This window comes from Lethenteron reissneri, chromosome 22 (genome assembly GCF_015708825.2).
Source record: "Lethenteron reissneri isolate LAM-NWPU_2019-01 chromosome 22, ASM1570882v1, whole genome shotgun sequence".
Taxonomy (NCBI): domain Eukaryota; kingdom Metazoa; phylum Chordata; class Hyperoartia; order Petromyzontiformes; family Petromyzontidae; genus Lethenteron; species Lethenteron reissneri.
The window spans coordinates 2,949,510-2,961,616 of NC_083800.1; the positions used below are offsets into that span (position 1 = coordinate 2,949,510).

Here is a 12,107-nt window from a genome sequence, read left to right on the forward strand (position 1 = left end):
TAGCGAGCACCTATAAAGGCCGGCACGGCACACGAGGGGGTGGGTGGCCAACACCACGCCCGGCCGCCTTTGTCTCCCCAACGGCGATGTTTACACATCGCACCGGGTACTCATTTAAGGCTGAGTCGACCTAGGGGAGGCCCAGGACCAGTTCAGATAATCGTCACTGGTGTTGGCCGTGAGCGGGAATCGAACCCGGGTCGACCAGGTTCGTAGCGCAGTGCGCTAACCACTATTCTTCCGCTCCCCATCACACAGGCACACACACAGAGACACACACACACAAAGACACACACACAGAGACATACACAGACACACACACAAAGACACACACCCACAAAGACACACACACAGAGACACACACAGACACACACACAGAGACACACACACACAGACACACACAGAGAGATACACACACAGACACACACACAGATACACACACACACACACAGACACACACAGACACACACAGAGAGACACACACAGACACACACAGAGACACACACAGAGACACACACAGAGACACACACAGACACACACACAGAAACACACACACAGAGACACACACACAGACACACACACACAGATACAACAACAACAAATACACACACAGACACACACAGAGACACACGCAGAGACACACGCACACAGAGACACACACACAGACACACACACAGAGACACACACAGACACACACACAAGAGACACACGCACAGACACACACAGAGACACACACAGAGACACACACACAGAGATACACACACAGAGAGACACACACACACGGACACACACACAGAAACACAGACACACACACAGAGACACACACAGACACACACACAGAGACACACACAGATACACACACACAGACACACACACACAGAGACACACACACAGACACACACAGAGACATTCACCACCCCCTCTCCGTGCGCTCAACGGATTCTCCGAGCCATTGGAAACTCCACCTCCAAACCCACTCCATCCATCCTTCCACAACAACCCCCACCCCACCACCTGACCACCACCACCTCCTCCTCCTCCTTTCTCCTCCTCCTCCCCGTGTCTCGCATGCACAAGCCAGTGTCATGTGGCTTCGTCATGGACTTCAGCCGATCGTCAGCTTTCATGGACCACAAAGGTAGCCACCAATACAACACTTATAACGGTGTGTACTATGTTATATGCTATAATATCACGATGCGCATTGCTTACAATGGTGAATTGGAAGCACGTAATAGACTCTGCATGTGCACGCGGTGCTTGCAGATGACCCGTTAGTGAATTGCATTCCGCGTGCGAGCGCCCGGTACAATATGCAGATTTGGGCACTGCATGTGCTACTCAATAATTGTTGGCAGTGTCTGCCTGTACCCGTAGCGCCTGCGCGCTGCTGTGCAGTGCGATTGTGTGTCCTGTGATTGTGAAAATGCCGCTGCCAGGTTATATGCAGCGAAGGGCAGTCAGTGCCCGCGTCCACATGCACGAATGAGCCGATGCAATGCAATATGCAGAGAGTGGCATCACAGTCGCGTGCTATGTATAGGAGATATGCTTATGTATGGACCAGCACGCACAGGCGAGCATGATTGCTTTGACATTTACGTGTGTTGCGCATGAATACAATAATAATGATCTTCAAACCAACCCAACAATGTGGGGCATTCGAGGCACAGATTAATAACCAGGGAGGCGCTGGGACGGCCCGTGCGTGTGTGTGTGCCGGTAATTTTAAACGCGATCGAGATCGGTGTATGTATTGAGTCGGTGGACATGTGTTCATTAAATAGCGGCGTGCATATTTAATACGTTCGGAAAATGCACGCACCGTTTGGAAACGTGCAAATACAGCGGCCACGTTTTTAATGTCACGGTTGATTGTGTTTTGCCTAATACGTTACGATATTAATCATTCATTATATTGATGTCTTACAAACAAGGTGAGCGCCTATTGATGCTCACGGTGATATGAACACCCTCTAGAGCCCACAGAGGTACAGACATCCACGTGAGTGGATGCATGCGTATTAAGTACCGTTGTTACGGTCAGTTTCGTGTTGTATACATGCTACGTATACATGTGCGTGTGGACATCAGAGGGCGAGTGATAATTGGGCCGGTTGTGGGACTCCCCTAGGTCGACCCAGCCTTAAATGAGCACCTGGTGCGGTGTGGAAACGTCAGCACTGGGGACACAAAGACCCCCCCCCCCGGTGTGGCTGTCTTGACTGTCGTAGCAAGCGTTGTTAGCGAGCACCTATTAATGATGACACGGCGCACCAAGTGTGTCGTGTGGTTATATAAGATATTCAAACTGACCTGGCTTATTGTTACATGGCATCGAGTCAGTAGAAAACATTGTAACAGTTATATCACTGATACAGGGGGTGTGGCCGCGCATATCCAGGAAAAAGGGCCATTGCCCGGAACGTCGAAATAATATATATAATGTATTTTCTCATTTAGGGTGGTGCTATTGACAGGACGTGAGGTTGAGGAGTTGTTTGCCAGCTGTCCGTCCGCACCACCGCCGCTTCTGTGCGCGCCTCTTCCCTGTGGGAGTTTCCACTGACTGCGCGCGGAACAGTGATCTGGTGTTAGGGCGAGAAGGCGTTGGGGGAATATTAACGCTACAACCTCGCGTTAAGGATCGTGTTCCAGGCACATTAAGACGCGAGTGTGCGGGGAGCCAGAGGGTCGTGCACGATACGCTGCAGTGGTTAGGGCAGGTGGAAGGTGGACAGGATGTGGAAGTACAGCGATGGATTCTTGCATTTTATCTTTGGGTTTTCTGCAGGTACCGGACTCCAGTTTGTGTGCCGCGCAAAGCCAAACAACTCGTTGTTGGAATTGGCGAGTCGTCCAAAAGTAGGACCCTGTTGAACAATAATATTAAGACCCATTGAGGATGTCCCTAGGCAAATAAAGGGCATTATTGTGAGTACTGTATTAGTACAGTATTATTTGGAATGTCAAATAGGTCAGTCTTAAGTTATATATGTTCATATGTATGCATGCATGTTGTACTTACATCCGCACCGTACGTAGCCAACCGTGCTAATCGAAGGTGCGGGGGGAAGGAATGTTCTGAGTGTGATTCTTGGCCACAGTTAACACGAGAGGTGATACCTGAACCAGCCCCCCCCCCCAATCAACGCCTTCATCAACCCACTAACGAGCGCGGTGAAGTATGGTCAAACCCACCTGACCGACAGGTGTGGGGAGGTCGCCATCCAGGAGGAGATTCACAAAGGGTTGTTTACTTTTTTATTGGAAGGGATGGACAAGACAGGAGAGTGGGATATTTTTTTTTAAGTATCAGAACGAGATGTTTGAATTTTATATGAAGGGAATTCATCTACACCAGGGCAATTTATGGCAATTATTGCCTGCAATCAATTTTCGCCGGCAACAGTTGGATGGCCCACCGTCTTCTATAAATTTTCGAGGCACAACTTCCCCGGCGTTGTGGGTAACAATTAGCTGTTGACAGTTGCCTTGAAAACGCCTTTGTAGATCGGGCGCTTTTAGAGGGACATCTGGGTAGCCCTTTGAGGCAGATCCTGGCTTGCGTGGGGAGCTTGGGTGACCTTTGTTTCTTCGGGGAGGGTCAGAGGAAACTCTTCGCGTGTGGAGCAGCGGAAGCCACGGTCTCTGCCCAGAGACTGCCCAGAGGCTGCTTCAGAGTCTCTGGGCAGAGGCTCTGAAGCAGCGGCCTGGCTATGGAAGTGTGTGCAGGCGGTGCAACTGCACAGGGGTGCCCATGGACCGCAGCAGGGGCTCAGGCACTGGGCTACGAATTGGGGGGAAATTGTACACGGCCCCCTCCTCCCCGATGTCAATTTCGATCTGGGCCCATGCCTTCCACGGCACGCCACCGCTGTGGTGAAAGCGACGGCAAAAGTCCCTCAAATCTTAGCGTCGCGACGCTCTACACCTTCGTCAGCGTTGGTTACAGTTACCATTCTCCATGGACCACGGAGAGACACGGCGCTGTATTGTACTTGGAATAACACTGAGAGACAGAAAGAGGGACACGTGGGTTATCAGAACGTACACTGGTTAAAGGCATAATTTTGACTGTTAAGAAAAATCAACAGGCTTGGGCAGGACATGTGACGAGAAGGAATAATGGCCAGCAGTCAATGAAGGCTAACGTCAAAGTGGTAGACAAATAGAGGAATTAGCCCGAGAGGAGGTCTATAGCAGAGATAGAGCGATTGATCGCCTCACTTGCAGGGTGCCAGATGGATTTCTACATTGGTAGGACGGTGGGTGATAGTGATAGCCTGCGGAGGCCCCGTCATCCCATACACAGCCTAATGAAACAAAACAAAAACCAGCATGCACGGACCCATAATCGCCAGGACTAAATACAATACAGTGGTGAATTCGATGCATTCACGTGTTAAAAACGCGATATACGTGAGGGTGTCACCAGTCAAGAAAGGTTATAACCACAGTTTGGTTCAGAAGCAGGAAGCATGCCCATGCCTGCAGGCACTTTTCATTCGGCTCTGCTTCATCCAGCAATTGATTGATCATGACACGATGATGATGATGATTGCGAATGATGGATATCGTTCTCCGTCGTTGAGGAGCCGCATCGTCTTGTGGTGAGCGCTGAGAATCGAAAATCCACCGCACGCGCGACAAAGCCACTATTGTGGGTTTTATCTGGGAATGCTGCCACCGTCTTTGCCTCCACCAGGAGACGTGTCAGAAGAGACGGACCTGGCCATTGTGTACCAGGCGGCGGCCATGGGCGACAACAACACGCTGACGGCGAGCATCCGCGACGACCCGTCCATCCTCGAGTGCTGCGACAATGAGGGTAACGCCGCTCGGTCACACTTTCCTCATTTGAAAGAAAACGCAAGAATTTTTTTTTATTACAAATTAACGCTGGCCCGATATACCACGGCGAAAAGTTCCGGTAGCGGGATACAGAAAATCGCGTTGATCAAAAATATATTTTTTTGTAAAAATTTGCTTGTGTCTTTCCCATGTTCAAACCTGATTTGCGTGATCGACATCATGCCGTGAGACGAGGTATCCATCGGGACGTGGATATCACGGATCTGCCTCTGAGATCGACTTCAAGTTACCGCCGGTCCACACGTTTGGCATCAAGCCATCTCCCACATGCGCTGCCACCGTGACTGATATCCTTCACGTGACACTCAAACAGACATTTGGAATGCTCAGAGGAGGTCTTTAGCCAAATTAAGCGTCGAACCAAACCTAATGTCGCGTTTTTTTTGTGCAGTCATCGTTCGACGAGGCTGGAACCATTCACTCACGGCGCTTGAGAATCGGGTTCATCGCGGTATTCGAACCCAGGTTTTCAGTGGGTCCAGCTCAAGTACTTGACCTCTGAGTCACCCGTCCACGTTTAACACATATCCTGCGTGAATTAGGCATTTAATAATGTACCCATTCGTAGATGACACTCACTGCGGTCGTAACGCGCACATCAAATCACACGCGTGAGAATTGATGCTTTAATATCGATGCAAATGAAATGCGACGTGGGTATCTTTACTTCACATTAATGAAGAGAACGAGGTTTGTTTTTCACCAGCGAAACAAGAGAAATTAGAAACGATATATAAAGAAGACGGTCAAACTTAGACAACAGAGGCATTGTTTCTGAAGTCGAAATGCAATCCCTGCATCGTGACAATTCATCAAATTGTTTGGTGGGCGGGGAGGGCAGGGGATGGGTGATTAGTGGATCACGACATGCCAGTTATTCACTTAGCGTCATCAATAAGAGCCACTTTAACACGTAGGCTTTCGCGACCAATATTATTCATAATATAGGTTTTTGGGTCAGATCGCGTTATTTATAAATGTGTCGTAACCCTCCACCGCCCGACACGGCCAAACAGTAAAAAATGTGTCACGTTTTTCAAAGGACAAAATAATTCACTTCTTTAGCCCACCGGTGTTGATTCTCTCTTCAACACACCGGTGGGCTAAGAAGTGATTTATTTTGTCCTTTGAAAAACGTGACACATTTTTTACTGTTTGGCCGTGTCGGGTGGTGGAGGGTTACGACACATTTATAAATAACGCGATCTGACCCAAAAACCTATATTACGAATAAGAGCCACTATTTAGATGCGATGAGAGTCGCCTCTTGCAAGGGAAGCCTAGGAAAAAGTTTTAGTTGCATATCGGTGTTTAAAGTGGTTTGAAAAAGATGTTGGTATGAGCAGCAAAAAATAAATACGTCACGGTATTCAATTGCATTAAATATAAACATTATATTCGACCTCATGGTATTTTAGTGCGTTCCAAATGTATATTAAACAGAGTGCTTACCTTATCTATATCCTGGCGCTACACCTACATTTGTCAGTGTGATACCTGTTGGCGGTATGCATACTGACACATGCCACTCGACTTCAACCGAATGATTGGAATGGAGTCACGTATCACCGAAGCAAATGTGAGAGCCATGCGTATTTATACAACGGCGACCACAGGGCTTTGAATGACACAACCATGAAATGATTCACCACTCTCTTGATGTGGCATTTGAAATCCCACATCAGCAGAGCTGCAATCATCAGACACGCGGATCATGTGGTGATGCCAAAAAGGGACATAAATAACTGGAAACATTTTGTTATCAAATAAATGCCGTTTATTCGAGCAAAACAAACTTAGGGAAATCAATAGGGTAAATAGAAAATGCTGTCTCCTTTCAAAGATTAATCCTACACAATCTCATGAATTGTTTTCCAAGCCATTATCTTTTTCAACATCATCCGTTCAGAAATGTATCTATTCGCACGCATTGACTATTCAATAGTATTTTGTGTAAAAAATATTACAGCAAAAAAACACCGTCAAGAAATATTAGAAATCCACCCTCAAGTCACATGCCGCATTGCATTTTAAATTTTGGCAATAAATTAAATATACGTAACGTTAGTGTCCGTTCGGCTTACATCAGTCACAGCCTCAGCGTGTCTGCGCAGCCCCGTGCATACAAATGCATCGTTCAATGTTTCGCGATAAACCTTCAACTATTCGTAGAAAAGGGGCCTCCTCCTATAAACAAGGCCCTCCCCAACATGAGTGTAGATTAGATTTTCCTATAAATGCATTTAAGGACCCGGTGAATGGGAAATAGCGATAAATCGACTCTTTCATAAGTGAAGAATTACTGTACTCGGTTGCTGATTCACTTTTTCGTTCCAGTCGGTGTCAGTTATTCGGTACAAAAAAATATTGAAAGATGAAATGGGTTTACTAAAAAAAACAGACAGGAAAAAAAACGATACCTCCTTTTCATATCGTCAAATCAATACATTGCGTGCAGAGTAAGCATGTTTTAAGTTGAAATACGCTACATGTGATGAACGCCATCCAAGCAGAGATACTGTAAACATAACACGTTGATCACAGCACAGGGTGCGCAGTTGTTACAATTAAATATTTGAAAAAATATGCTTTGAAAAATGGTAAGCTCCTCAACTTATGCGAATACGTGTTAATCTTTAAAAAAAGCTGAGATATCGCACCTACATTTAAAAAACCAGTGAACGTCATGAGTATTGGTCACTAACCTCTCAATGTTACCCAAGGTAGAGAGAGACACACAACGTGGAACACGTGGATCGGAGAATGCACGCACGTCATAGGAGATTGATTGTTGGGTAAGACAGGCCGCTCAAATGGACGATGCCCATTGGTTGAGGACGAATGACGAAGTGGCAGCCGAGGGAAGTGGAGATGTCGCGAGAAGATCGGCTTGTGCGGAGGTGCCAAGTGGACCGTTACATTGCATTGTGGGAGAGCGGTGGCGCAGCAGTTAGCGCGCTGCACTACGGATCCCCGGCGACCCGAGTTCGATTCTCGCTCAAGGCCAACACCAGTGACGATTATTTGAACCGGTCCTGGGTCTCCCCGAGGTTGACTCAGACTCAAATAAGTGCCTGGTGCTCCGTGTAGACATCGACACCGGGGAGATAAAGGCGGTCGGGCGTGGTGCTGGCCGCCCACCCGCTCGCTTACTGTGCCGGCCTTCATAGGTGCTACTCGCTAACGGGAGCACCTATGAAGCTTTCAAACTGCTTTCTGTGTTTCGTGTGTTGTCCTTCCCCCGCACCTCCGATTGGCACGGTTGGCTACGTATTTGCCTTTGTTACATTGCGAGACAGTCAGAGATGGCAACGGCTTGGGAAAGCCTTCCTACCAGCAGTGGATTGATCATGGCTCAGGACGACGACGATGATGAACGACGACGAACTTCAACCGCCGCTGCCGTTGCCGCTCCGCAGGCTTCACGCCGCTGATGCACGCGGTGTCGGGGCGACGCCTCGACACGGTGAAGCTGCTGCTCAAGATGGGCACCTCCATCAACACACAGGACGCGTGCGGCCGCACGCCGCTCTCGCTCGCCGCGTACCTGGTACCCGCGCGCCACGGATTGCCTCCTCGCCCAATGTTCTACAGGGGTCATTCGTGGGCCGGCGGGACGTGGTCGTAGTGTGAGGATGCGGTGTCAAAGCTAACAAAATTGACCATTTTTTTTCTTCTATATTTGCACATAAGGTTACCACTGAGCTATGTAGGTATTTTTTTGCAGAAGCGACCACGTGGACATTTATAGCGGGCCAAATACCCTAAACGTATGTGGATTCTAAATGTGGAAGGAAAAACCGGAGGACCCGGAGAATAATCCACGGAACCACAGGGCGAGCATGCCAACTCCAAAAATACAACAGGCATCAGGGTCGGGATCGAGCCCACGACCTCCTCCATACCAGGCGAGGTGGTTAACGTCTTGCCACTGTGGTATGCCCAGGGCCAGATCAAGAGTGGTGGGTGTCCAGGACTGTTTTTGTTTTGATGCCCCTGCTTTGTAACGCACATTCCAACGCTTTACTATTTAATCACCACCAGTGCCCATGCGAAACACTGCTCTCAATCCTACCAGGGTCGGATTTGGTGGGGAGCGGTGGCGTAGTGGTTAGCGCACCGTGCTACGAACTTGGCGAGCTGAGTTCAATTACTCAGCCACAATGAACAAAAGGGCCATTATCTGAACCGTTCCTGGGTCTCCCTTTTGTTGACTGAGCCTTAAATAGGCACTTTATGTTAAATCTTAAACATCAGTACTGGGGAGAGAAAGATGGCCAGGCACGGCACTGGTCATCTTTGTGCGCCGTGCCATCCTTAATAGGTGCTCGCCAACAACACTTGTCCCGACAGTCCTGTACGACCATGAGGGGATCGTTGCGATTCGTGCTCTGCTGTGCTGTGCGTGCCGCTCAGGGCTGGCTGGAGGGATGCCTGTCTCTCCTGCGCAACGGCGCCAGGCAAAACATGCCGGACAAAAACGGGCGCCTGCCTCTCCACGCCGCCACCGCGCACAACGACGTCAGGTTCGTGTGCCCTCTGCGCAGCGTGAGGAGTCGGGAAGGGGGGGGGGGGGGCAGCGATTAATTTCAGCCGGGATCCGTCTGGATTTTGGCGACCTGGAAAATATCTCCACACCCGGCTCATCACATCTCAGATTTGTTTTTTAATCAGAAATCAGAAATCTTTATTTAAGAGGAATCCGATGAGCTGTGAAGCTCTTTCATCACGGATCTCCAGTTATGGGCACGGGGTCAGCGAGTTACAATCTCGTATGCCTCTCAAGTTCAAGTTCAAGTTCATTAATTAGGTATAGCCCTGTGAGCCATTCGGCTCTTGAATCGGGTGCAACCGCAACAAACAAAAAACAAAAACATGAACAAAAAACATCTTAAAATGACTGAGTGCAAACAGAAAATCCAAGAAAAGACAGCAAAATATTGCAGAAAAAACACCGTACACAAAAATGTGCAAAAATCCCAGTGGGATGCAAGTCAAACAACCAACAACAACCACAAGACAACTTAGATTAAGGCCATCAGTCTAACTCTGTACTACAACAAACACACATGGCTAAACCAATACACTTTTCGAAATCACCAAAATAAAGCCATGAAAGCAATGAAACAGTGATCATAGGAACTGTGACGGAATTTTCACAATAAATGGCATAAACAACATGTACTACCAAAACCCTGCAGCCATAGCTGTGGATATTAGTTATGTACTGCCTACCCCAGTCTACTAGTGAGCCTGAGAATATTAAGTGAGAAATTAAGCCCAGCGCAAGGAACATGCCCCCGCTTTCAGCAGGCGCTGGAGATGGGATGCGCCATGACGATGCCTTGGGCTGTGAATGTGAATGTACAAATAAAAAGAGGCTTAAAACATTATACCCATACATAAGAGTGTAAAGAAAAATGGTCAGGCTTAATGTACATCAGCTGCATTCTTTGGTACTCCAGACCAGCCCTTGGGCTTCAAGGCCAGCTGGGGGACATTGTCTCTGCTCTCATCCTTGAACTTGGCCTCCAAGATGCGGCCTTGGGTGTCCTTGGAAGACTTGAGTGTTCCAGACTCGTCACATGTAGTGGGGGGAGGGGGGGTGTAGTAACAGCACCTCTCGTAAAGATTGTCCAATAAAAGGTACAGTAATTTTGCTGTGACGGTGCCACCTGAAGACGGAAGCTTGTGTTGCCTCCGAAACGTCGTGATTTCATTAACTTTTAGTTTCTTTTTTACCTACGTGACTTTACCGAAAAAAACAAAGAGTATGGACCCTTGCAGTCACGAAAACTTCAAATCTAGAATTGTCCAATAAACACAAAACTTTAGTATGAAGTTGTGTTGCTACTAGGGACTTAGCCTTGAGAAAGCCAGCCAAATTTATCGGGAGATTGCCAAACAATTGGCGATTAAACAAGCGACTAAAGGATACACTTTTGTTGACCAAGCCGATGACATCGCACATTGCGAGCGGCCTTGACACAGTCTTGGCCTCAACATAAAATGCTTCCAGCCTGTAGGCCTCGGCTTTGCCTTGTGTCTATTTCACTCTCGACTTCAGCCTTGGCCTCACATCCCGGCATGGTGTCCAAGACTGGTCCGGTGGCACAAAGCCGCCGTGTAAATTTAAATCTATTTCGGTAAGAGTCATGCTACAGCTGAAAGAATGTATTTTTTTCACAGTTTCATCGTTTATATGGTTGGATAATTAGGATCCATTTTTTTGTGTATTCTGTTGTACCACGGATCTGCTACTTTGCTTAAAGCAAATCCATCAAAACTATAGACAAAGACACTTTGTGTGAGGACGATGAAAGGGGATTTGGTGGCTCAGATGTTTCTTTAAGCTTCTAGGAATATTACATTTTCCATTAAGTGCACTTCCTTCAGGGCTATCACCATAGGCAGCATGTATTCAGCCACAGGGGGATGAATTTAGCATTGTGAAAATTTCACCTATTCAGACCAGCAATTGATACAGTACTGTAAAACCTTGACTGGAGGCACCTCTTTTAAAAAGACTAAGCCCACGTTAATTCACACACTGCCCATTTCTACGAATTATCAACAGGCGCTGGAGGCACCTGGAGACGTATACAGTGGGAATTGAGAACGCTCGTTGCAAAAAAGTCCCATAGATACAACGGCATTGGCTACGATGACATCTTGATCTTCACGCGTATCTTTTGCAACTTTGCCACCTTGTGTAGCCACACAATTACCGTAGTGTGATTAAAATTGCACCCCCTGTAAAACAGGGAATTTTGGGCCAACGTTGCCCCAACGTTGCGCCGAACTTTGGCCCAACGGTTCCAATCGCATGCCCATACCAATATTGGCCCAGTGTTGCATGTTTACTGGGATTTTACTTGATAAACAAAACATTAAAAAATTCACTTTTGTCCCCGTGATGCCCCAATTGCATTGTATCGGATATTTAATTTCCCGCAATTCCCCCCCCCCCCACACCACATCAAACTTATCTGTAAACAAAAAAAATATTATTAAATTGCTACCCACTTGCGCAAGTTATGTCGGGGTTGGGAACCGCGTTCAGAAAACGAAAGCCTAACGCTTACAAGAAAATCATGTGTGAATTCACTGCCGCTCTAATAGTCATCTTGGCATTTAAAAATAAAGCCGCTTAATCTGAGTGTCTGAGGGCACAGCACCGTGGTAATTTCTTGGCTCGAGGACCCCAGGGAATTGTGCCTGTTTCACGCACG

General features: G+C 47.7%; 1 protein-coding gene across 4 annotated transcripts in view; it reads left to right on the plus strand.

The window, feature by feature from the left end:
- Positions 1–1,011: 1,011 nt before the first annotated feature.
- ANKRD55 (ankyrin repeat domain 55) overlaps positions 1,012–12,107 on the plus strand; it is a 28,800-nt gene continuing 17,704 nt past the window's right edge. Inside the window, exons 1-4 of one of the 4 annotated variants that reach the window (XM_061556331.1) lie at positions 1,012–1,138; positions 4,709–4,831; positions 8,175–8,425; positions 9,292–9,401. In XM_061556331.1, the coding sequence (XP_061412315.1) occupies positions 8,309–8,425; positions 9,292–9,401 (227 nt within the window). In that variant the 5' untranslated portion in view covers positions 1,012–1,138; positions 4,709–4,831; positions 8,175–8,308. Of the gene's footprint in view, positions 1,166–4,708; positions 4,832–8,174; positions 8,426–9,291; positions 9,402–12,107 lie in introns of all 4 variants that reach the window. The other 3 variants (XM_061556332.1, XM_061556330.1, XM_061556329.1) reach the window with 3 other exon arrangements.